The 26,919-nt window shown below is 38.3% G+C and overlaps 1 protein-coding gene across 8 annotated transcripts in view; it reads right to left on the bottom strand.

Annotated features, from left to right (window-relative positions):
• The window catches only part of UTRN (utrophin), a 562,884-nt gene that overhangs the window by 108,719 nt on the left and 427,246 nt on the right, over positions 1-26,919 (bottom strand). For all 8 annotated transcript variants that reach the window (XM_019029674.4, XM_063707928.1, XM_063707930.1 and 5 more), the window contains one exon: positions 14,929-15,058. In XM_019029674.4, the coding sequence (XP_018885219.3) occupies positions 14,929-15,058 (130 nt within the window). The remainder of the gene's footprint in view (positions 1-14,928; positions 15,059-26,919) is intronic.

Genomic DNA, 26,919 nt, shown 5'->3' with positions numbered 1-26,919 from the left:
AAAGGGAAATGATTGCATTCTTAAAAAAAAAAAGTACTCTCATTTGAAAATCAAAGGACAAATGTTACTTGAGATTTTCTGAATAGGTATTTGTGGTAAATGCTAAGGCCCACCTACAAGTAGAAGCAGAGAATCTGCTCCACCAGTGAAGAACCCCGGTGTCATGTTAGAAACGACCCTCACAGTGAGGGACTGAGTGAGTTTTTAAGGCTGATAATCCAGGAACCCTCCCCCAAAAGGTAGTGATTTCCCTGGTCAGCGTAAGGTCTGACATGGATAGATAGATGCCAAAGCTCCCCAGGTGGTTCTAACAGGTTGTCAGGATGGAATGTGGCTAGCCTATTGGCATACAAATTGATTTCTCTGGACCATGTAGCTGAAGCTCACGGGACATTTCCACTCCACTGGGTTCTTGTGTCAACACAGAGCACAGCCACTAAATACTGGAGGCCAGAGAGCAAATGAAGCTCAGTGATAAGAGGGTAATCTAATTTGCATTGGGAAAGGCAGTAATAGAGGCTAATGCTAGAGACACAGGAAACAGCAGGAGAAAACCAAATAAATTTGCTAGCAATTCTGAGATCAGAAAACTTTTTTTTCCTATGTCACTTTCCTATTCTCTAAAGTGTGTGTGTGTGTGTGTGTGTGTGTGTGTATGTGTGTATGCCCTGTCACTTTCCATTCTCCTCCCTTCGGGTCTTCCCATTGAACTGGCCAAAATTTGAGGGTAGAATTATATTACATACATATACACTCAACTACTCAGAAGAAAATATATATATTTATGTATAATATACATAAGTAAAATTATGTATATATTATACATAATTTTTATATATCTATATATTTAAAAATTTTATATACATATATATATATATACACCTTTTTTTTTTTTTAGTCAGGGTCTTGCTCTGTTGCCCCAGCTGAAGTGCAGTAGCATAAGCCTGGCTCACAGCATCAAACTCCTGGGCTCAAGTGATCCTCCCACCTCAGCTTTCTGAGTAGCTGGGATCACAGTTATGTGCCACAGTGGCCAGCTAATTTTTTTTTTTTTTTTAAGGGATGAGGTCTCACTATGTTACCCAGGCTGGTCTCAAACTTCTGGCCTCATGTGATCCTCCCACCTCAGTCTCCCAAAGGGCTAAGATTACAGGCATAAACCACTGCACCTAGCCTCTTACTTACACTTTTATATTTATTTATATTATATATTTATATATTATGTATTATAAATATTATACTTATTTTATATTCATATTTCATAATTTTTAAATACCAATTTATTTATTGCATTACAAAGCTATTTAAGGGACCACAGATAACTGTCTTTTAGAAAGAAGAAACAGGAAGAAGACAAAGGAAGAGAGGAAAAAGGAAAGATCAATCCTGACATTTTCTGTCATCCAATTATCTTTACTTCTTCAAATATGCAAATTAGTGGCACAGCATTTATGCCATGCTCTCCTTTATACCATGAGGAAAAAGACTATAATACACTTCCCTAGAATGCAGGTGAAAAACCAAAGCTGGACCAGGAACAGAGACTAGGATTTGGAATCAGTCCTGCTCCCATTTTGCCCATTGCCCCTAGGCCAGTTACTTGACCTGCCCAGCCCAGTTTTATCAAGTGCAAACCCTATTTTCTCATGCTAGAAAAATATTTTATTTCAAGAGTCTATTTTACCTCAATTCAATTATGTAAGAAGGTTGAGCCTCTGTATATCTCAAAGAAATCTTAATAGTAGAGGAAAAAAAACTCTTCCTTTGAGTGCTTATGCAAAGCTATTTTTTAAATTTTAAAAATGAAACTGTTTCTCCCATGAAATAATGATAGAAATTTATTAGAATTCGCCCAGTGTTATTGTTTAATAAACATTTCCCATATGTATGGTATTTTTTTCTCAATTATGATATCAACATTTGTAATCTCCATTGTGGCTTTTCTACACTTACGTTTTAAAGCCCAATGTCAAGAATGTTTTCTTTCCTTCCATATTGATTTTATAGTAGCCAGTCTAGAGATTGGTATGTCCTCAGTATATAATTACCTAATTGAGTTGGACTGAATTGAATTTTTAGTGCTCCTTTTTATTGAGAACATTCAATTTTACACTTTTAAGTGGACATATTTTCACTTCATTTTTCTTCCTCCTTCTCACATCTGTGTAAAGCACTTATAAAAAAACTATTGTGAAATAGAAGGATCAACCTTACAAAGTCATTTCAAGTATAGTAATTCCAAATACCTTATTTATACTATTTGCTTTTTTGCATGTATCTATAATCTTATTGTTTTATTCTACCAAAAGACAAAAAGGAAATATTAAAATAATCAAGTAAAGAAAAAAATTCACAACTGGCATTTTTACTGCTGGACAATTTGGTAGAAGAAAAGATTAGGAGATTGCATGCCAGTTCCAATACTAACTAGTTACATAATCCTAGATATATTCCTTATCTCTTTCAACCTCAGTTAACACATAGAAAGCTACTGGCACATGTGTGGCACACAGTAGGTTCTTGAGGAAGGTTACTCTTTCATTCCTTTTTACTATTTTATAACTAGCTCTGGGAGGCTTAGATATCTGTAGAGATTTTCACATAAGCAAACCAGGTTGATTAGCCAATAAGAACTCAAGGGAAAAGACTTGACTTGCTCTCTCTCAATATCTCTCTCTCTTTACCCCCCTCCTGTTTCTCTCTCTCTTTCCTCATGACCAAAAGATGTTTCTGATTGAAATATTGGGAAATACATTATTTCCTAATTTTCTGATTAAGTGATTAAGATCCATTTAATAACTCTGAAATGTTCAATTAGTGTTTGAGAGGGCCCTGACCATTTCCTACTCTGTACAATAACTGATGACAACCACTCATTATGAGCCAGATTACAAGTACATCATCAAGTACCACGGCTGATTAGTGCTTCTAATTATATCCATTTAATAAATTATAAGGATGACAATAACAAGAGGCTACTCAAAGCAGATTCACCTGTTAATATGTAGCCTAAATCTTTCAATACAGATATGATAAAGATGGCATAGATTCATCCATGCTGCCAGTGGACTTCTCAAATTCTTTTTTTTTTTCTTTTTTTTAAGAAAAGAGAACATAGATATATTTAGGGAACATCAAGACCTCAAAAGTAAACAGATTTAGGAACTACCTTCCACAAATAGTAAATGCAAGTTATTAAGAGAGGGGACACAAATGAAGGGGAACTCAGAATACAAAACACGCTGTGGAGGGAGCTACATGGCACCACTGACCTGAAGTCAATAGAGGCAGAACTGGAGTCTAAATACATTCAAGGTTTACTCTTCTTGTGAAGTGCCCAAAGTAAATAAGCTCAGAGTTGAGTGGAGGAAGAAGCAGGGGCCAACCACTAGACAGATGCAACTCCAAGGAAAGAAGCAGGAAGAGCAAAGAGACCCTGGAACAGACAACCAGGGCCTCGCTAAGCAACCTGAGATCTTTCCATTTTCTTCATTCAGGAATAATCCCTGAATTTCCTCCAAGTAGTGGCAGTTTTGCGATTTATTCAAGTGAATTCCTTTGGGCTGGACATCAACAGATGGGTCACTGGGGGCAGGCAGGTGGCAATAAAAGGAAAGAGGAAAAGCTGAGAATGTTTCAGGAGGAAAAAAACATCTGTTTTGCCTACTACTGTATCCCGAGTATCTAGAACACCCCCCTTGTAAATGGTAGGCACTCAAAACGTACTTGTCAAATGCATAAATCAATCTCTGTACAATATCTTTAACTAGAAAAAGAAAATAAAGAGGAAAATTCTCCCCTTTCTCTTTCAAGAATCAAAGGACAGGAGTTTTAGATTCAAAGTCTTTTATTTCTTGCCACATGACGACTGCCCATCTCTCCCCAGGCTGCTTCCCAGCTAAACACAGCCCCTAGTGATTGATTGAGCTACAAAGAAGTCTGGAGCTTTCTATCCATGCTCTGCCATTCTTATAAGTTAAATATGGCTTATGTTTATGTACTGCCAAAATAAGTGATGAGTTTAATTGAAGAGGAGAATTCATGCCTTTGCTAGGATTATACTTCTTAAAAAATGGCAAAACCTCTAATTCTTGGAAGATTCCAGTTTTCTACTAAGAACAACAACAATCACAAAACATAAGTACACTATACCACGCTAAAAGAGTCTTGTATCCTCTGGTCCTTTATGTTTAAATCAGAAAGTAATGTCTCAGATGCTGATTATAATAAAATACACACGTGTAAACGACTGCCATCTTTTTATGAGGCAAATGTGATTTATGAATGGCTGTAACACTGATTAGAGAACACAACAGATGGCAAACAATTAATTGAAAATGCTATGTCCATCAAACAAATCTTTATCATATAATTTTTCATGAAGACTGTTGTTTATTTAAATGAGATTTTATTACTACGGTAGGAGTTAGCATGAAAAACATTTTCCAAATTTTTACCCAATCGATGGGCTTACTCAGCTGGCTCGTTGTATTTTAGAAAAGTTGAAGACTAGATGCATTATATTCATACAGATATTATAAAACTTTAATTTGTGAAAAATCACATTACTGCTCTGTAGTTAAGAACACTGGAAAAGAAAGTAACATTATATTTTTCTGCGCTTTTTCATGCATTACAACTTTACTAATCTAATTTGGACTTGAGAAGCTAATGAAATTATTGTCGTGGTCTATAGGCCTGAAAGCAATTACTTATACTTCAAATTTTTATATGAAAATTAAAAAGACAAAGTCTAATATTGCCTAGACACCTTCTCCCTCGGTGTTAGGAAATCAGTGAACTGTTTATGATTCCATTATGCAGCGTGGTATTTCAGTGAAGAAAGAGCAACAATAAAGAAAAAAGCAAAGAGTTATAAACATATTCAATTACTGTGTGAATTATTTTAAAATCAAAGAAAATGAAAATAAAATGTTGTTTCTATTGAATAGCTACAAATACTAATTATTACGGAAGTAGTTTAAGATAGTACACTATGGCAGTTAAGAGCATCAAGTTTTGTGACATAAGCCTTAGTTTGTATTTTGGCTCTGTCACATAGAAGACAGTATGCCTCTAAGCCTCTCAGACTCTCAGTTTCCTCATCTGTAGAATGGGTGGTAAGTATTCACCCTTCAAGGAATTATTATGAGAATGCAATTAAACAAGGTAGGTAAGTTTCTTGGCACAGTGTGTGGCACATGGTCAGCACCTGTGAAATGCTGGCTTGTTGGGAATGTCTGCATTTACTACCATTTTTCACTTTCCCCTTCCTTTATGGGATTGGATACTTCCTCCATTTAGCGTGATATTATGAAGAAGGTCTGCCAATCCTAGCAGTCCCTGAGTCCCATGTTACTCGGGCCAAGTCAACCAGAGCCCTCTCCTGGAATATTCTGGATCTAAAGAAGGGTGAGCCCTTCCTGGTATGAGGTTGTGAGCTATACAGTCATAGGAAAGCTAAGAAAATGAAAACCCGTACAGAGAAGCAGAGAAGAAGACATGGAGAAAAGCCTTCTGGGTGGTATTCCAGTCCCTGTGGTCAGCTATGTCTCTACCGTGGCTCGGTTATGGAGGCCAATGCCTTCCCCTTCATGCCTACACTTAGGGAAGCTGTGTGCCTGTCATTTACAATGAATGAGGCTCCAATTAATAAAGTCGTTAGTGAGGAAAACAAAAGCCCTGGGAGAAAACACCCATTAGTTTTACTAGCCCAGTTACTTCTATTAACTAATGTGTAATTTGTCCTCATTTTATTACATACAAGAAAATAATGTTGTAACCTTAAGTTATATGGAGAATATAAAAGTAACTTCTACTAAACTATACAATAATTTCAAATCTTCACTCATTTAATAACTATGAAATTGTATTTGCATAAGTTTGCTAATACTGGCATAAAGTGGACTGACATAGTGGACTGAATATGTCACTTATAAATTCTTTGTTATATCACAAAATATATGAGATTTTACAGGGAAGAAAAATAGTCTTATACTTGGCTTTCTAAAATATCAGGAAATATTTAAAAATTAAACGGTATATCCTGAGTTAAATATTACATACCATATTATGTACTAAATATACATAGCCATCTGTCAAAGGACCAAAGAGAAAAACATTAACCCATACATACTTTTTCATCTGAAAAATTATTATTAACTATTCATCACATATACATTCATACACAACTATATAAAGTTGTATATGCACATACATACATACACAACTATACCCACTATACTCAACTATACATGCACAAATAGACTAAATTAAGTAATAGCTGGGTTTTTCTATGATTATTAATAAAATATTTAAATTAAGCAAAATTGACTGCTCCAGGATGAAACAGAAATGATATTCAGGCAGCTTAAATAAAATAGTAGTTGTAGTAACAGTAATTCTTTAACTGGAATAATTTTTAAAGATGATTCCTGAGGAAACTGGTGGATAAAATAATGCAATCTCTTTTTTAATCTAAAAATATCAAAAGAAGAGGACAGGTGTTTTCTCCATACATATGTATACAATGAATTGTGTAATTTTCTAAACACATTTAGAGGTGAGATAGCCTATAAAATTGTTAGCAGTTTTATTTAGTGATTGATACCTTAGCTTTAAATCATAAAGTATGTTTGGTGGGGGGTGCTTGTGCATGTGCGTGCCTGCCTGCCTGCATCTGTATGTGGTATGGAGAGAGGAAGACCGACAGAAGGCTCCAACTCCCCTGTGCAGATCTGACTTTTAAACTGAACTGAAGGTAATGAACAGGAGAGAAGGCACAAATATTCCCTAATTCCCTCTGGAGGTTTGGGGGTAGGGGTGGGTGAAGGCCGTTGTCTTGCACAGCTTCACTGTGCAGCAGTGTGGTTCACACAGGAATTCTGATCTGGTACTGAGAACAGCCAGGGGAGGCTGGCAGCACAAGGGAGAGACCAGAAAACATGGATGCAAGTTTAAGAGGCTCTAGACATTGAGATCAAGGAGGAGCTAGGAAGTTAGGGGCCAGATGGCTGTCAGTGAACACAGATAGAGGAGATAAAATCGAAGGGATGAGTCAAAAGCCAGCCAAAATCCAGAGGTTAAGGAAGTCATTGTCATAGACGCATAGGGCTCTGTTCTTGCATCTACCTTTCATTAGCTGGAAGACTTTGGTCAGCACCATAATATCTTCTGGGCCTTTGTGTTTTTATTTTTTAAAAAAATCATACTGTATGATCGGCTCAACTCATTGGGATAGACAGGAGAATGAATATGAAAGTTGCTTGGAAAGTACAAAGAACAATGCAAAGGATGAGAGATTGTTGTATTGTGATACTTTCTAACACATACAAACTAGGGATTAAAATCAAAAGAAAAACAGTTCAATTGCATTAAAAGGAAAAAGTATACATTGACATGATACAAATTAAATGAAATTAAGTATTTCCATACTGCTCAAACAAAAGTCAGGGACTACTGACAAAGTTGTGAACTTGGTAAAATTTCTACAAGGATTCAGATAATTTTAGTTCAGCTAAAAATCATATTTACTTAACAGCCATTTATAAGCAGAAATCTGAGTAGTTGAGTTTTCCAAAGAGCTACATTTGACCCATTTAGCCCTATTTTTTTTATGGTTACCATTTTGGAAGAAAATTTGCTAAAATATAATATAAATTCCTATGCCTTCTCTTAACTGATTTATATTCTGTCTTCAGAAATACACACACCATAACTCACAGCTTCAGTTTTCTTTTACTGTTGAAAGTCCCAAAGACTAGCTCGTTTTGTTTTATTTTAGGATTCTTGCATATCTTTTTATCATTTCTTTCCTCTCATTGCTGTCAGACAGCTGGAGTCATTTCTTACCATTAATCTTTGTCCCTGTCCTGTCACTTCATTTTGCTACTTACCCATCACTCACTGGACATCAAGTTCATACAGTCGCACCAGTGTCTAAAGCAGAAGTTAATACCTCTGAGAAGTACTTCAGTGGCTTTCCCATGATCTAAGAAAAGGATCTGCATTATGTTTTCCATACAATCTTTATGCTGGCTGCTCAGATCATTTTTTTACACTCTTTCAGATTCTCCATCAATGAGAGTAATCACTAAAAAAAGAGGGGGGCCAAGCTTCAGACACAGATATTGGAAAACACAGTGAGAGAGACCACAGGGTGCCAGGGAATCATGGCAGAGAGCTCGGGAAGGGAAAGCGTCCAGGAAGACACAAAGCCCCAGCAGAGCCGGCAGGATGACCAGCAGCTGCGTGGGCAAATGAGGCAAGCGTTGGAAATCAGGTCAGAGGACCTACAGGCAGAAAACTGGGATGGGCAATGGGGCAAAGGCAAGGAAGATCACTACCTGCAGAATGTCGTGAGGAGTCTGGCTCCCAGCGAACCTCAAGAGTGGAGTGAAGAGAGGCACAAGGTGGGGCCGGATGGAAAAGCTGAGGCCAAATTGCTGTGCAGCCTTCTGTGCCAGGTGGAGGAGCTCAGATCCCATGGCATGCACTACGGGCAGTTTTTATCTCCAGGAAACCTCATGCCAGGTTTGTGCTTTAGGTTTATCATTTTAGGATTTATGTTAATGGAGAAATGCCAATTAAGAATATATTGAAATAGGCCTAGCATAAGATTGGTATGGAGGAACCTAATGTGGAATGGTCAATTAATAGTGATTTTTAAATACTTAAAAATACATACAACAGTATAAGATAATTAGTAATGGAAAAAATTTAAAGGAACTGGAAGAAAAAAAGGCATTGGAGATAAAAATCATGGAGGAAAGTGTTTTCTAGAATGGTTACTTAAAAGAAAAGAGGTGACTCCATCTTGGTATGTCCTTATAGCATGGTACACATCACATACTCACAAAATGCTTATTAAATAGAACCGAAAAAAATCACTTGATTTCTTCCTGATCTAACCTCTCCAACACTGAGTACTTTGGCATCAAACAGGATAACTAATGTTCAAATGCTTGCTACTTCTAATAGCAGAGGTACATAAGTCACGGTAAACAACAAAAGTACAAAAGCTATTATGGATAGTTTTCTTTGATTTATTTTTAACAAGTAAAACCAGCCATTGTTATAGAAAACAGTATCAGGAAAGGAGGCAGTATGAAAATTGCTAATCATAAACAAACAACAACAAAAAAAACCATAAAGTTAAATTGACATGACTTCTTTTTTTCTTGTCCCCCCAAATGTAGTATTAAAAACATGGAGCTTAAAACATCCTGAATGTCACAGTAAAATAAGAACTCAAAAACCAGTATTTTTTTTTTCTGTGTATCTTTCTAGACATTTTATTAGGGATTTGAAACATGCGTGCCCAAATGACTTCCTCACCAACACTATGAATGACGCATGACTAGAATGTTCATGAAACTTTTTTAAAAATTATACAATATCGTTTTAACCCTTAAATGACTGACCACTGAGAAGAGTCCAGAATAATGTGGCGTTTTAGTGATGCAACACTTTGTACTGCTTTAAAGTAGCTTTTTATAAACTTCCCAAAGTCCTAGGGAAGCAAGGAGACAAGAAAAGCTGACTGAAGGTAGATTTTAAATTGGATAAGATGAGACAAGTGAACTTCTTATTTTTTTCCCCAAGCTTAAAAAAACAAAACTGTACTAGCACCTTCTTTCTTGTTGTATGAAGTTACAATGTTCTGCCTGACTTTCCAGGTCCTCTGTAGGATCTTTCCAGGTCCTCTGAACCATTCAGTACATACAACCATCTCATCCCCATCTGCCGTCCAGGCACAAGACTCTGGCAACCAGGCCAGGCTGTCTACTGACTCCCCAAAATACAGCTGCTCTTTCCTTATGGCTGAGCTGTTCTGCTAAGGATTCTGTCCCCCAGCATGGCCATTCCTCTTTCCCGAACTTAATCACTTCCTACCTGTCCATACCCCTAAGACTAGCTCAGGAATCAACCTCTCTCCACTCTGACCCTCAGAGTCCTTCTCTCCTGGAATGCCCGCATCACTTAGAATCCTCAGGACACAACTGAGTGCATGACGACGGACACTTTTACATTGCTTGCTTTCTCACACTCTGTGCTAGTTTTGATCTCCCACTAAATTGAAACCTCAGGAGCATGTGTTATACTTCTTTATCCATCTTGGACAGTGCTCAGCTCATGCATGTATTCTTTCAAACACTACGTAATAAGCACTTACTATGTGCCAGATAGTATTCTAAATATTACAAAATACAGCAGTGAAAAAAAAAATAACCCTCTGTCTTCAAGGAGCTTACATCTACAGGGAGTGGAACGAAAGGGACAATAATAAGAGACCAGGTCAGAAACGTAACATGGCACCCCCTGGCATACAGTCTGTGAGCCATTATAAGAATCTGACTTCTCTGAGTCACATGGCATGACTTATATATTCAAATGGTCCTTACGGCTATTGTGTTGGAAATCTCTAATAAGGGAGCAAAGGCAGAGCAGGCAGATGAGTTGAAGGAACCTGCAATCATCCAAGGGGTAGTGGGGGCTTAGACCAGGAAAGCATAGTAGACGTGGTGATAAAGGATCATATTCTAGGTACCTTTTGAATGTAGTGATGACAGGACTTGCTGACAGAATGGATTTGGGTGACAAAAGGACAAAGGAGCCAAGAGCGGCCCAATGGATTTTAGCCCAAGCAACCCAGAAGACGGAGGAGCATGAGGTAAGATGCAAAGACTGATGGAAGAATGGACTCAGGGTGACGGGAGGGGGCAGGGGCTTCTTGACAGATGTAGGAAAGGAATTTTGTAAATGTTGAGTGCTCATTCTAGAAAAGTTGGGGTTTATTTCCATTTCGTCTTAAAAACCAATAATCCAATTACTCTACTGCTGATAATATCAGTTTCTCCCATCTACAGTTATTCTTTTTTTTTTTTTTTTTTTTGAGACGGAGTCTCGCTCTGTCGCCCAGGCTGGAGTGCAGTGGCGCGATCTCGGCTCACCGCAAGCTCCGCCTCCCGGGTTCACGCCATTCTCCTGCCTCAGCCTCCCGCGTAGCTGGGACTACAGGCGCCCGCCACCACGCCTGGCTAATTTTTTGTATTTTTTAGTAGAGACGGGGTTTCACTGTGTTAGCCAGGATGGTCTCGATTTCCTGACCTCGTGATCCGCCCGCCTCGGCCTCCCAAAGTGCTGGGATTACAGGCGTGAGCCACCGCGCCCGGCCTACAGTTATTCTTTATAGACCCAAGATTGTGAGGAAAAGCAAGTACTGATGAGTTCAACTCTTTCAAAGAATTCTCTACAGTTTGGGCTTGTTTCCTTTTTTTAAAATTTTTGTGGGTATACAGTAAGTGTATATGTATTTACGGGGTACATGAGACATCTGGGCTCATTTTCCTTGTTGTTAAATATGGTGATGGTGGCCAGGGGAGGGGTGAGAGAGGAATCATTGTTAAGCATCTAGCTCGTAAAAATGTTCTTGTAATAGGTTGTATATGAAGTCAGAATAATAAATAAATGAATTTCTTTATACCTCTTATTTACTCAGGCAGTCATGTACTCTTCATCAAACTTTTACTGAGTACCTGATATATACAGCCATTGCATAGGTTATAAAATGCTCAAAACTGGATTCCTCAACTTAGGGCAAGTAAGAAAATTTTAACATCTGAAAATCAATACAAATAATAGCTGCATATGTTAGATATCCAACAGGACTGGGCTGAGACCTGAGCAGTTCATTTTTCCTCGATGGACCTCAGTTTTCTCATCTGTTAAGTGAATAGCCTTGGACTAGCTCATCTCTAAGGCTCTTAACCATTCTAATATTGTATATGAAGGACATAAGCAAGCCTTAAAATGTTCTTTTGAAAGAACTTCAAAAGATGAAAGAAGGGAAGGTAGCACATCCATGACAAGACAGTTCCAAAATCATTCAAGGAAGTAGATAGTATAGATTGGTTATGGAACTATAAAAATGGTAGTAAAAAATTTGTTGAAAAATCAGGAGGGCTTCAATTACAAAGTTTTGTTTTTTTTGGTTTTTTTTTTTTTTTTTTTGAGATGGAGTTTCACTCTGTCACCAGGCTGGGTTGCTATCTCGGCTAACTGCAATCTCTGCCTCCCGGGTTCAAGCGATTCCCCTGCCTCAGCCTCCTGAGTAGCTGGGACTACAGGCATGCACCACCACACCTGGCTAATTTTTTGTATTTTAGTAGAGACGGGGTTTCACCGTGTTAGCCAGGATGGTCTCCATCTCCTGACCTCATGATCCACCTGCCTCGGCCTCCCAAAGTCCTGGGATTACAGGTGTAAGCCACCGCGCGCGGCCAAAAGCAGTATGTTTTCCAAACGGCAGTAATGTACAAGGATTGTGTTCCATTTGATCAAATGTGCTATATTCAAAATAGCCCTAAGCTCAGCAAATGATATCTTCAGAGTGCAACATATGTGCACAGAAATCACATTTGTGTGCTTTAATCAGTAGTCTCAATTATAAGCCTAATTGCTGCATGTTTGCATTTAAGGTAATGATCCAAAGATTTTTAAAATAAATATTATGCTAGGCTGGGCACGGTGGCTCACGGCTGTATTCTCAGCACTTCTGGAGACCAAAATGGGAAGATGGCTTGAGCCCAGGAGTTCATGACCAAGCTAGGCAACACAATGAGATTCCATCTCTACAAAAACTTTTTAAAAAGATAGCCTATGGTAGTCTCAGCTACTCGGTAGGCTGAGGTGGGAGAATCGATCACTTGATCCTGGGACGTTGATGTGCAGTGGGCCGTGATTTCACCACTACACTCCAGCCTGGACAACAGAGCAAAACCCTGTCTCAAAATAACATAACATAACATAACATAACATAACATAACATAACATAACATAACATGACATAAAATGAAACAATAAATGTCATGCTGGAGGCCAAGATTTTTTTTCAGTATGCAATGGAAAGTCAAGAAAGATGTATAATCAGGGGAGAAACACGAATATGATTACATGATAAGATTTACTTATCAGTAGTAGACTAAAGTGGAAGAGAGAGAATATATGGGCAAATACTACGTGTTGCACACAGATAACAGAACAATGCAGTGGGACCAATGCTACCAAAAGTAGCAACGGATTCTGCCTAAAACTATTCTAAGTCTACACACAAAAGGCTGAGAATGTGGAATTAATGGCAGTATGTGTGTGCACATGAGTATGCACGTGTGTGTGTATACATTATATATATATATATATATAACAGAGTACTCAAAAGGAATAATTCTTCAAAGATAGAAATAACAAATATAAGGCTGAGTGTAGTGGCTTACGTCTGTAATCCCAGCACTTTGGGAGGCTGAGGCAGGCAGATCACTTGATGCCAAGAGTTCAAGACCAGCCTTGCCAACATGGCAAAACCTCGTCTCTACTAAAAATATGAAAACTAGCTGGGCATGGTGGCGGACACCTGTAGTCCCAGCTATATGGGAGGCTGAGGTATGAGAATTGCTTGAACCTGGGAAGCAGAGATTGCAGTGAGCTGAGATCGCACCACTACACTCCAGCCTAGGTGGTAGAGTGAGACTCTGTCTCGAAAAAAAGAAAAAGAAAAGAAATAATAATTATGAGTGATTTGTAGACCACTGGATTTGGTGAAAAGTGGAAGACTCAACAATGACTTAGCTTTGTAGGAGGCTAACTGGAAAGACAGTGTTACCACCAGCAGAAAACAAAAAGAAATGCTAGACAAGTTAAGTGTGCTCTGTGTGTGTGTACGTGTGTGTATACATACACACACATATATACAACTAGTTTCAGAGAGTCAAAAAGATTATGGTCTTGATGGGAAATTTATTCGGACTGAAGAAGGTTCCTTGAGTAAGATTCAGTAGGAAAATGGCTACCTGTCCATATGTCTGATCAGTTCCAGTTATAGTCAAAGAAAGCATTTTCTAACTATGCTTCCCTTACAAGTAATAAATGTTCATGATTTACACTGCTGGACACAGAATGAGGCAATCTTTCAAGTTTGCTGTTACTATGTGAAGTGAATGATGAAAAACGATTTTGAATGGCATGTTTATTTTTAAAAATGCATCAGAATGATTTTATTGTCAGCAGTGAAAAATCATAATACAGATATATATTGGACCCAGAATTCATTACACATTTTCTCTTAAGTTTACTATGTGATATATTGCTATTTGTTAGTAGGGTAGTTACTGTTTCAATTTTAAGCTAAAGTATATAAATGTTACAGGTTATTTTTAAATTAAACAAATGTTGTCTGCTTGTAAAAGAAAAGTATTTTGGTGTCTCATTTTTAAAAGTAACCTTACATATAGATATTTAAATATTTTATATATTTACTATTATATTTTAATAAATGTCTTCTACTTGAAATTATTTATCACATAACATGTTTAAATATAAGAAATATATATTTTTTGCTAGTAAATTTGCTAGTAAGGTAGTTATTATTTAAATTTTAAGCCAAAGTAAATAAACACACAGGGTATTATTTTTAAATTAAAGAAATGTCTGCTTGTAAAAGAAAGGACTTTGGTGTGTCATTATCAAAAGTAATCTTACTTATAGACCTTGAAATATTTTGTATATTTACTATATTTTAATAACTTTCTACTACTTGCAATTATTTATCATGTAACTTGTTTAAATATAAGAAATATAAATTTTTATTTCTTATAGAAATTATTTTTATAGTTACAGTACACTTTTTAGACAATCTATTTTTTCTGCAGTTAATTTCCTTTAAAATTGATATTGAGGTATACAAAAATTTTATTTTCTTAATTTAAAATCGAGATATCTGTGAATTAATGACATATTTGAATAAAGTAACACTTAGAAGAAAAGATTTAAATATTAGATCCTAAAATGCTGTAAGGAAATTTCCTACTTGATTTTGGGTTTTTTATTCTCCTAGCATGTGTTTTTATGATGTAGTGGAGAAACCAGTCTCACCTGTTTTTGATTGTAGGTTTCTTCTTGGTTCTTCAGGGGCCTCAATTGGCTGATCAGCCAAGAAAACTCGGGCCTGGTCGACAGCATTCAGGACAGAATATTCTTTCTCCTTTAACTCCCGTCTCAGGGCCTTTCAAAAGAGAAGCAAAAGTTGAGTTTGTAACCTCACGTGTTCACCAAATTATGGGACATCTTCAACTATACCACTTCTGACCACAGTTAGCAAGAAAATGACTAATAGCAAGCATTTCAGCTAAGTTAGAAGCCAAAATGTAAATTTTATAGATATGAAGAAAAATACAAAGGAAAAAAGATAATTTCTGTAAACGTTAAGTATACAAAAAAAGAAACAGCTTTAAAATATTCACTTAAGGGAAATTGTTACAGTGTATTTGAATTTACACAAAATGTACTTTTAGGATTTTCACTGATGTCAGATTGATAAAATATAATAGCCTTTGCTAAGATACTTTTTTCTTGTAAGACTGACTGACAAAAAAATTACATCCAATGATACAGAGAAAGGTAATTTCACAAGTAGCAATAAGATCCTCAGAAGGGTTTTACATTATTTAGAATACATTAAGAAAAAAAATGAAGCGATAGAAACAAAGTACATACATGAAATCAAAAATAAACCAATGAGGGCACATATAAAACAGTCTCCAGTTATCTTAAAATATGTTCCATCTCTCATGCTGAGGCAATTACTATTATTCTTTTGTGAGGTTTTTCATGCAAATCTATGATTCTCAGAATAGTTTCTCTTTAGCACCTTTGTTCCTTGAAGTGGAGCTAAACTTTCACCCCTGCACCTATAAAAACAACCAAACTCCTTCAGTGACTGCTGCAAGATAAGAGTAATGAAGATTTTCTCAGGTGCAATTTTAATGCTGTTGCCAAATGGAATTTGTTAATATTGTTATCCTCTTAAAATTAAACACATAACCACCTACTGGCTCTAATATTTTGCCTTCAGTGTAGTTCCCTGGCAACCTATTATGAAAAGTCAGACTTTTATTTTCTAAAATACTGAACTTTTATTATATGTTAGAATGAATAAAATCTTTCCTTTTGAAGACAACTAAATTTTTAGTAGTATTTGACATCACTATGTTGAGATGCTACAGTATTTGCAGGCTAGATCCTTTTCTTCCATAGTCAATAAAAGGTAAGAATGAAAAAGTCTAGAAATACCGGAATAATTATCTTATATAAAAATATGGATCTAAGCAACATACACACAAAAAAACACTGGTAATGAAGCTGACAGAGACTAATGGGCTACATTTTCTATATCCAGAAAATCTCATGATAGCCTTTAGGAAATCTAAAGATTCAAGGAGGATTTAGCAGTAAATCAAGAGTAGAGTGCTTGATTGAATAAGGCCATGAAGCATGCACACGCCACCCGTTACCCTCCTCAAGTACTACTTTAGAAACCACTATTACTGATAATTTTCCTACTCGTGTATAGAGGAGATAAGTCATAACATGGTAAGCATACTGGAAAGTGTGCTTGGACTAACCAAAGTGTAGCTTAACCCTTACAGGTGGGGAGGGATGAGAAAAGCTGACAAGAACTAGTGAGAGCTGGAGTGACAAAAATGCTATTTTTTTATGTGTAAGCATTGTAAATATTATTTTGACTTTTAAACTATACAATTATTACTTTGATAAAAAATTTAAAATGAAAGAGCAAAGTGAACCAAAAAATCCACAATTAAGATATAGTGATGTAACACAGGATATAGGATAAAATAAAACTTTCTCTAAAATGCAAAGGTACATTTATATGTCCTTCCTAGATCCATAAAACCAAAGACTGACAGCGAAGCAAGCACAAATCAACTAAATTCACACAGCAATTATCACTGATGAGTATTAAATGACTATGTTGGTGGGTGGGGGGTGGGCGGTGGGGGCGGGGATAACAAACCTTCCATCATCTCCTATTTAACAAACGCAGCTTGTGAAGAAATTGCAGGATGTGACATTCAGGAAATTAAAAAAAAAAAGATTATATACATCTGGCACTTAAAGTTTTAATATATGGAAATAAAAAGAGATACAAGAAAAATGGAAAAAAAAGATTTTTAATCCAAAAAAATACACATTTACAAGTCTTGAGCCAGTTCTTTAACTTAGATTATTATGTTGTTAGAGCAAGAAGCTCTAGAGGAATAAAAATATTCCTAGCATTTACTTCCATAATCACCTAAAAATATATAATGACATGAAAAATCATGTTACTTAAAAAATAGTGAAAACCAGCAGGTAATATAGCAAAATTATTTTTTTTAATTTTAGTGGTCAAGATATTTCCCAAATCCAAATCTAATCAGTAAATATGGGGGCAGTAAACATTCCCTTTTTTTTTTTTTTTTTTTTTTTGAGATGGAGTCTTACTCTGTCACCCAGGCTGGAGTGAAGTGGCATAATCTTGGCTCACTTGCAACCTCTGCCTCTCAGGTTCAAGTGATTCTCCTGCCTCAGCCTCCCAAGTAGCTGGGATTACAGGTACCTGCCACTGCACCCAGCTAATTTTTCTACTTTTAATAGAGATGGGGTTTTACCATGTTGGCCATGGTTGGCCAGGCTGGTGTCAAACTCCAGACCTCAGGTGATCCACCTGCCTTGGCCTCCCAAGTGCTGGGATTACAGCTGTGAGCCACCACACCCAGCAAGGAGTAGTTTGTTGGGGTTTTTTGTTTGTTTGTTTTGTTTTTCGAGACACAGTCTCGCTGTGTTGCCCAGGCTGGAGTGCAGTGGTGCGATCTCAGCTCACCGTAACCTTCACCTCTACCTCCCGGGTTCACGCCATTCTCCCGCCTCAGCCTCCTGAGTAGCTGGGACCCCAGGGCCCCATCACCACGTCTGGCTAATTTTTTTGTATTTTTAGTAGAGACGGCATTTCACTGTGTTAGCCAGGATGGTCTCGATCTCCTGACCTCGTGATCCGCCCGCCTTGGCCTCCCAAAGTGCTGGGATTATAGGCATGGGCCACCGTGCCTGGCTCAGGAGTGGTAAAGATTCTTAAAATGCTGTGCAAGGCCTGTGCTAGATTTCTTCCTGGGGAAGGGGAAGTTCCAGGAATGTACAGATTTAATGCAAGCCACTGAAGAGAAGATGAAGATCTTAGAACAGGTCTTCACTCTGGTTTATCAAATAGGAGGAAGAATTCACACAATGGCATTTAGAATTTAGCACAAAAGATCAACCAGAAAACACCAATAGGCAATAATGTGGAAAGATTAAAAACTGAGAGAAGATGGGACATAAAGGCGAATGACTCAGAGAAGGAAGAGCAGAGGCAGAACTGGCCCTCTGGAAATATAAAACTATTACGGGGCATATATTTTACAGGCAAATCCAGATCTTTTGTTGGAGAAAGAAGACAATATGATCTGTGCAACTTAGGTGTACAGTAATTTCTGATTAGGAATTCTAGACTATTAATAGTCCACAAAATGTGCATTGTGCAGGGGTGTGGGGAGGGAAGAGGGCAAAGGAGAGATTTGTCTTGGAACTTCTTTTTAGATTTCAAAAGTTGAAATGGAAATATGTATATATTGGTCTATAGAAAGGATACTTTGGAAAACCAACCTATCAACTTCCTTTATGGATGGAATTTTATTAGTTTAACATGGAGACTCTCACAATAGAGTAATCTCTTTGGCTGGCTGTTTGCTCTGCCTGGAAAGCTCTTTCCCTAGATTTAGCCATATCACAGATTCCCTCATCCTTTTTAAGGCTGTCTAGAAGGTGAGGCCCACCCACCTACCTTATTGAATGTAGCATTCCACCTTTCTCATCCCCTGCATTTCCCATTCTCATTATTCTGCTTAACTATCTTTGTATTTCCTAGACCTGGCACCTTCTACTATGCAAGAGAGGTGACATTTCTATATTTCTTGTTTAGTCCCTCTCTTAGATAAAATATAAGCTCCACTAGACCCGGGACTTTTTCTGTTTTTGTTCAGCATGGTAAACAAAGCACCCAGACTAATGCCATGTCTGGGACCTAGTAGAGCCTTGGGGGATCTGTAATGCTTCCTGGGGGAGGTGGTGCGTAAATTGAGTCTCGCAGAGAGGGAAAGGTACTCCCAGCAAAGGAAACTAAACACTAGCAGAGAATGCAGGAGTGTCACAGTGTGCGCCCTCAGGGAACTACAAAAACTTCAGTACTCAGAGAGTGGTAGCAGCTGAAGCTGAAGGTGTGGGCGGAGGTCAGGCCACAGAGACCACTGCACTGCTTCCTATGCACTGAGACTCACTCAACCCAATCATGGGCTATGGGAAGCCACTGACAAGTTGGGAGGTATTGTCAGATTTTTATTTTTGTTTTTTATAATATATCATTGTCAGGTCTCCTGGATTCATTAAAAGCAAGTCTGAGTCTTAGATTATATTTTGCTTCCTAACCACATTAAACTCCAGTGCTTCAGAAAAAAAAAGAAAAAGAAAAAGAAATCCTCTCTGCGCAGGGTGCTGGCTGGAGAATGTCTCGCGAACTCCTTTGATATGCCAATGTAGGGAAGTACAGGAGGCAAGCCTGGGCAGGTGGGAACCACGCCAAGTAGGTACAAATACAGGGCTCTGGCCCTCATGCCAACGCACCACCCAAATATCCTACAAAGCAGTATACATATGATAATTTCCATTCATATCCTGTTTTGTAAACTTAATTTTGTTATTCAATTTGTCCTATTTCAATTATATTTAATTGTATGTCAGAAATAGATTTAACTTTCAACAGTTTTATACATATAATCATTTCACACTTTAACTCTCTCAATTAGGCATAAAAGAAAACCTGCATTTCCCAACCACCTGGTGAACATTAATGATAAGATCATTGGATTCCAATGAGCTGTTTTGTACACAGAGCTACAAAGTGGCATTCAGCTTTAAGTTCTAATATCACGTGACTGATATATGGGCCACCTTAAATGCATATAACATAATATAATTGGAATTTTTCTGTTTTAATGAGTTTATATTTTCATTCAAAACAGTTCTGTTCCAGATAATAACAACTTTTGGTGAGGATGTGAAGAAACAGGAACCTTGATGCTTGTTGGTGGAATGGTAAAATTGCAACCTGTATTAGTCCATTCTCATGCTGCTAATAAAAACACACCTGAGACTGGGTAATTTACAAAGGAAAGAGATTCAATGGACTCATAGTTCCCCATGGCTGGGGAGGTCTCACAATCATTGCAGAAGATGAAGGAAGAGCAAAGGGACATCTTACATGGCGGGAGGCAAGACAGCATGTGCTGGGGAACTCTCCTTTATAAAACCATCAGATCTTGTGAGACTTATTCCCTATCACAAAAACAGTGTGGGAAAAACCCGCCCCCATGATTTAATTACCTCCCACTGGGTCCCTCCCATGACATGCGGGGATTATTACAATTCTGTGAGATTTGGGTGGGGACACAGAGCCAAACCATATCACAGCCACTCTGGAAATCAGTTTGGCATGTCCTCAAAATGTTAAACACAGAGTTGTCAACATGACCCAGCAATTCTACACATAGGTATATACCGAAGAAAAAGAAAAACATGTCCACATAAACACTCATACATGAATGTTTATAGTAGCCTTATTCATAATAGCCAAAAGATGGACACAACCCAAATATCCATCAACTGCTGAATGGATAAACAAAATGTGATATATCCATAATACAATGACATCTTATTCAGTAATAAAAATGAATGAAATACTGATATGTGCTATAACATGGAAGAATTTTAAAATCATGCTCAATGAAAGAAGCTAGACATGAAAGGGCATAGTGTAAGATTCCATTACCATGCAATGTCCCAAACAGGCAAGTCTAGAGAGGCAGAAAGTAGACTACTGGTTGCTTAAGGCTGGGGAACTGGGGAGGGAGGGGAGGGATAGGAGTGACTGCTTATGGGTATGGATGTTCTTTTTGGAATATAAAAAAGTTATGGGCCAGGCGCGGTGGCTCATGCCTGTAATCCCAGCACTTTGGGAGGCTGAGGCGGGAGGATCACAAGGTCAGGAGTTCAAGACCAGCCTGGCCAATATGGTGAAACCCCATCTCTACTAAAAATATAAAAATTAGCCAGGTCTGGTGGCGGGTGCCTGTAGTCCCAGCTACTTGGGAGGCTGAGGCAGGAGAATCACTTGAACTCAGGAGGCAGAGGTTGCAGTGGGCTGAGATTGCGCCACTGCACTCCAGGCTGGGTGACAGAGCGAGACTCCATCTCAAAAAACAAAAAAAAAGTTATGAATCTAGATAGCAATAATGGTGCACAATTCTGTGAAAATACTAAAAGCCCCTGAATTGCACACTTAAATGGGTAAATATTATGATACAGGAATACTATCTCAACAAGGTTATTATTAAAATAAAACAATAATTCTGTTTTTTACAGAAAACAATTCTCTAGGTAATTTGTTTCTTTTTTTTTTTTTGAGATGGAGTCTCACTCTGTCACCCAAGCTGGAGTGCAGTGGCATGATCTTGGCTCACTGCAACCTCTGCCTCCTGGGCTCAAGCAATTCTGCCACCTTAGCCTCCCAAGTAGCTGGGATTACAGGCATGCACCACCATGCCCGGCCAATTTTTTTTTTATATATATTTTTGTAGAAACAGGGTTTCACCATGTTGCCCAGGGTGGTTTTGAACTCCTGAGCTTGGGCAATCCACCCACCTTGGCCTCCCAAAGTGCTGGGATTACAGATGTAAGCCACTGCACCCAGCCTAATTTGTTTCTTTCCTAGTCTTTATCCCCAATGCATATGCAAACTAAGAGCTCATTCTGTGTGTTCAGTATGTGCAATAACAAGGTGGCTGCTCCCACCTCAGTGTTTCTAGAGCACTTCCTATTCCTCTAACAGAGCTTGTACTGTGTTAATGTGCATATATTTTGACCATGCATCTGTCCCCTCCATTAAATTGTGAGTTCTTGCATGGTAAGGTTCAGGTCTTAATCATCTGAAATCCTCTACTGTACCTGCCTAGACATATATAGAAAGCACTCAATAAATGCTTGAGCATAATAAATTATGGGAGAAATGCTCTCAGAATTAAATACTATGTATTTAATGTTACAAAATATGTCAGAGCAAGACATAACAAAGTCACCCAATCTGTTCATCTTAAATTGAAATAATGGATTTCAGTTAGTTCTGTATTTTTAAACTATCTACTTTGCAAATTGCTGGTAGTAATGTTTTGATGTAAAACTAAGTCTGTGCTATTAATAAGTATTTCAGTCTGCAGTTGGTTTTTATTTTAGTAATAGCAAATATCCTTTTCTCTTTTTAGATAAATAATGAACTGATCTGACTGTCATGGATGGTATGGATTCACTCTGTCTTCCTCATTTTGTGACATCCTCACCCATGAGGTAACTCCTTAGGGCATGGTTTCCAAATTACTGCCAGTCATTAGAATTGAAGGGTGTTTCCATTTTCATGACTGTGTATCAAACCTATATAAAACTTATAGCTTAAAACAATGACAATTATTTTTCATGATTGTGTGGGTTGGCAATTTGACCTGTTCTTTGGCTGGTACCACCTGGGATTACTAGTGAGGTTATAGTCATCCTGCAGCTTGGATGGGGAGAGCGGGACAAAACAGCCTCACTCACATGTCTGGAAATCATCACTGCCTATTGTCTGGGGTACCTCAGTTTCCCCCTATGTCGTCTCTAATTGCTCTCCAATATGGTACCTGCTAGTCACATATGGTTATTTAGTATCTGAAATATGACTAGTACAGCTGAGGAACTAAATTTTAAATTTTATCTAATTGTGATTTAAATACAAATGGTTACATATGTCTAAGTGTTCCTATGTTACACAGCAAAGCTCTAGAGTTTGCACATCACGGTGTCACATTCTATTGTTTGAAGCATGTCATGAAGCCAGAACAGATTCAAGAGAATGGAAAAATGCACTTTATCTTTTGATGAAAAGAGCAAAAATTTCCCTCTGCATAGGAGTGTGGACACAGGAAGGCATGATTCATTACTATAAAAATCTACCACACAGGATAAGTGGGAGAGAGATGGTGGGTTGAAGATGAGGGTTGGTAATATTTTGTGTAAGTGGTCAGGGAAGGCATCTGAAAGATAGCGATATTTAAAAAAAAAAACTGGAGGGAAGTGAGGGAGCAAGCCATGAGAATATCTGGCAAAAGAGCAATCTAGGCAGAGAAAACGGAAAGTGCAAAGGCTCTGAGGCAAGTGCATGCCTAGCTTAGAGATTGGTGCTCTCAGAGCTGAGTGAGTGAAGAATGAGGGTGATTGCTTCTGTTAAAATGTTTTCTATCAAGGAAGTTAGGGAAAGAGTCCTTGTGGTTGATGGGAGAGACACCTAGCAACCACATACTTCTCTATGCAGCAGACATCTGGCTACTTGCTGACTCGAGGCTTGGCCATTGAGCTAAAAGTGCTCTTACATGACAACCTGTCACAACGCTTATGTATTTTGCATTCTACAGGTTGAGCATCCCTAATCTGAAAATCCCAAATCTGAAATGCTCCAAAATCTGAAACTTGAGTGCTGAAATGATTCCACACCTGATACTCTTGCTTTCTGATGGTTCAAATGTATACAAACTTTAGTGCATGAAATTATTTAAGTATTGTATAAAATTACCTTCAGGCTATGTGTCTAAGGTATATCTGAAATAAATGAATTTCATGTTTACACTTGGGTCTCATTCACAAGATATCTCATTATGGATAGACAAATATTCCAAAATCCCAAAAACTCTTAATTTTGAAACACTTCTGATCCCAAGAATTTTACACAAAGGATGCTCAGCCTGTAGTAGATATGTGAAAAGACCTTCAATTCCCCTCCCAGACAAACTGTATAAAGTGAAGTTTTGGCCTCCAAGCAGTAGACCAGCATCAGTTAGAATAAGTAGGAAGATACAAAATAATTTTAAAAAGGAAAACTGAGGCTGGCTGTGGTGGCTTATAACTGTAATCCCAGCACTTTGGGAGGCCAAGGCAGGAGGATTGCTTGAGGCCAGAAATTTGACACCAGCCTGGGCAACATAGCTAGACCCCATCTCCATAACAACAACAAAAATTAGCCAGGCATTGTGGCATGCACCTATAGTCTCAGCTGCTCAGGAGGCTAAGGCAGGACTGCTTGGCTCCAGGAGTTTGAGGCTACAGTGAGCTATGATGGTGCCACTGCATTCCAGCCTAGGCGACGGAGCAAGACACTGTCTCAAAACAACAACAACAGCAACAAAGGGAATACTGAAATCATGTTTTAGAAGTTGCATGCTCTGAGATGTTTAGTAGAAGGAGATATAATCCCAAATACCTCAAGAGTCAAAAATAACAACTGGAGAGCACAATGATTATCTTGTGTCCAAAAGAAAACATTCAAATTTTCTCCCATCCTTAGGTGGCATTAAAGTATATAATAGATTTTTCAACAAAGATTTCCACCAAAATAAAAATTTTAAAGTACAAATATATACGATATATAAAAATATGCTAGGCATAAGAGAAGGCAACAATCAGCTATAAACTCAATCTTTAAGAAACTTATAGTCTAAAGGGGAAGAGAGAACAATACTAGCCCAGAACGTGGTTAAGTGCCACAAATCTTTGAAAGAGGTACACACGGGGTACCGAGGAGCCTCATTATGAATAAATACACAGAGGAGGGAGGGAGGTCAACCTTCTCAAATACACACGAGCTGTGTGTTGAAAAAAAAATTGTAACTAGCTTAGAGGTAATAAGGTGGAAAGCAACTTAAGAAAACAGATAGAATAAACACATTGAAGGTAATGTAGTCTCTCATGGCTTTTCCGATTGTGTACCTTCCACATACTTACTTAAACTAAATGAAGCCCTGAAATGGCAGATTAATGAAGACCTGATTGTAAATATCAGAATGTAGCTACTAAAAATCAGTTTCCATTCTCAACAGAATTTCTAAGAGCCTGAATTCACTTTATTGAAGACACCCTTCTTCCTGTCCCACCTCTCCGACTCCTTCGAACTCAGGGTGCTCTTTGGATGCTACTGGTGTGCCTCTGAGTGCCAGGCAGCTGAATAAACTGCTGCTTATTCAACTTTAAATGTCTATACAGAGATTCCCAATTATCTTCCTTTAATGGTCTTGGAACATTTCTCCCACCTGCTACAACTTAGTGAGAAAGACAAGAGATTAGAAGATAAGACGGTATAAAGAAGTGATTGGCGTGGCTTAGGGCAGAAATACTTGGAAGTCAATCAGCTGCTCTTCATTTTCTTCATGAGCATGGCATCAGCTCACCATAATGGCTGGGTTGCTGACATCACTGACCGAGATGGGATCCTGCAAATCTTTTAATAAGAAAACAGGGTCTAAGAGAATTGGAGGGAAGAGGGGAATCCCTGCTAAACCCTTCTCTCCTAAACTAGCAGTTGGTCATATGGACTGAGCTAAGAACAGAGAAAAGCAAACATGTGGGTGTGAAATAAATCCTGGGGTCACCCCCTTCTTTAAATAGCAACTCTTTCCTAATCTTTCTTCAATCTAAAGCCATTATCCAAATTGTCCGTGTATCAAGCACCAAACTTTGCTAACATGCACTTTTCTTAAAATTTTCTAAATTACAAAATTAAAATGATAGATAAATCAGATCCTGTCTTCTGTTTAAAACCCTCCTCCCATGGCTTCCTGTTGCACTTAGAATAAATTCTAAACTTCCTACCAAGGTCTGGACCCTCCCTGCTGTCTGATGTCATCTCCTAATACACCCTCATTTCTAGCTTCAAAGTCCTTATTTCTTTTCCGAGAACATGCCAAGCTATTTCCTCCTCATGGTCTTTGCAATTCAGAAGGCTTTTGCTTCAAATTTTCTTTCTTTCTTTCTGTTTTTGAGACGGAGTTTCGTTCTTGTTGCCCAGCCTTGAGTGCAATGGTGCCATCTCGGCTCACCACAACCTCTGCCTCCTGGGTTCAAGCGATTCTCCTGCCTTGGCCTCCTGAGTAGCTGGGATTACAGGCAGGTGCCACCATGCCCAGATAATTTTTTATATTTTTAGTAGAGATGGGGTTTCTCCATGGTCAGGCTGGTCTCGAACTCCTGACCTCAGGTGATCTGCCTGCCTCGGCCTCCCAAAGTGCTGTGATCACAGGCATGAGCCACTGAGCCTGGCCTTGCTTCAAATTTTCAATAGCTCTGCTCTTTCTCATTAGATTCTAGCACTCAGTATATCTTTTGGATTAACGAAAGAGAAAATGAATAAACTGGCATAAAAGAAAATGTGGAACCTCAGGAGGCCATTGTTAGAAGGGGAGCAAGGAAGGAAAACACCTGAGAAATGGGAGCATTTCATACAAAGTAGGTCTGTGGAAGAAAGCAGCATGGAGCAACTCCGCAGTAGAAGGAAGTAGTCTTCCCCTTCCAGCCCCATAGAAGACATTATTATCTCAAGACAACATCTGTGTTGTTTTGCTTTCTTAACAATCTCATTGACCCTCACTGATGAAAGTCAAAGAAATCCACAGGGGTCACCCCTTTTGACCCTTTAGGGATCCGGCTCATGCCACCCGCACCACCAGCATGAGCTGCAGCCTTCCCTCACGGGGATCCAGCATTCACCACAGTCCCTCACCATGGCCTCTTTGCAAACCTGACTCTGGTGCCAGACTGAGCCCTCATGGAAGGCTGAAATTTGTGCCAGAGCAGGTATAGCGGAAAGCCAATAAATTTTTGTATGAATGAATGAGGAGATGTTAAAAATACTGTTCTGTGGTAAAGTAAAACCAGACAAAGATTTGCAGCCAAAGCCTTAGGTACAGTCCAGTCCATACCACACAGGCACACCCTTACTCATCCTGTGCCCATGGGCCCTTACTTGGGTTTGTCCCTTAAATTCTCTGCGTGTTAATCATCTCTCTCATTTTACTAACTTCACTGGTGAGACAGTGAATGAAAAGACATTTTGAAACTATTCAGTGCTGTAGAATAAAAAAT

Source organism: Gorilla gorilla, chromosome 5 (genome assembly GCF_029281585.2).
Source record: "Gorilla gorilla gorilla isolate KB3781 chromosome 5, NHGRI_mGorGor1-v2.1_pri, whole genome shotgun sequence".
Lineage (NCBI taxonomy): Eukaryota > Metazoa > Chordata > Mammalia > Primates > Hominidae > Gorilla > Gorilla gorilla.
This window is presented reverse-complemented; position numbering and strand designations above follow the sequence as displayed.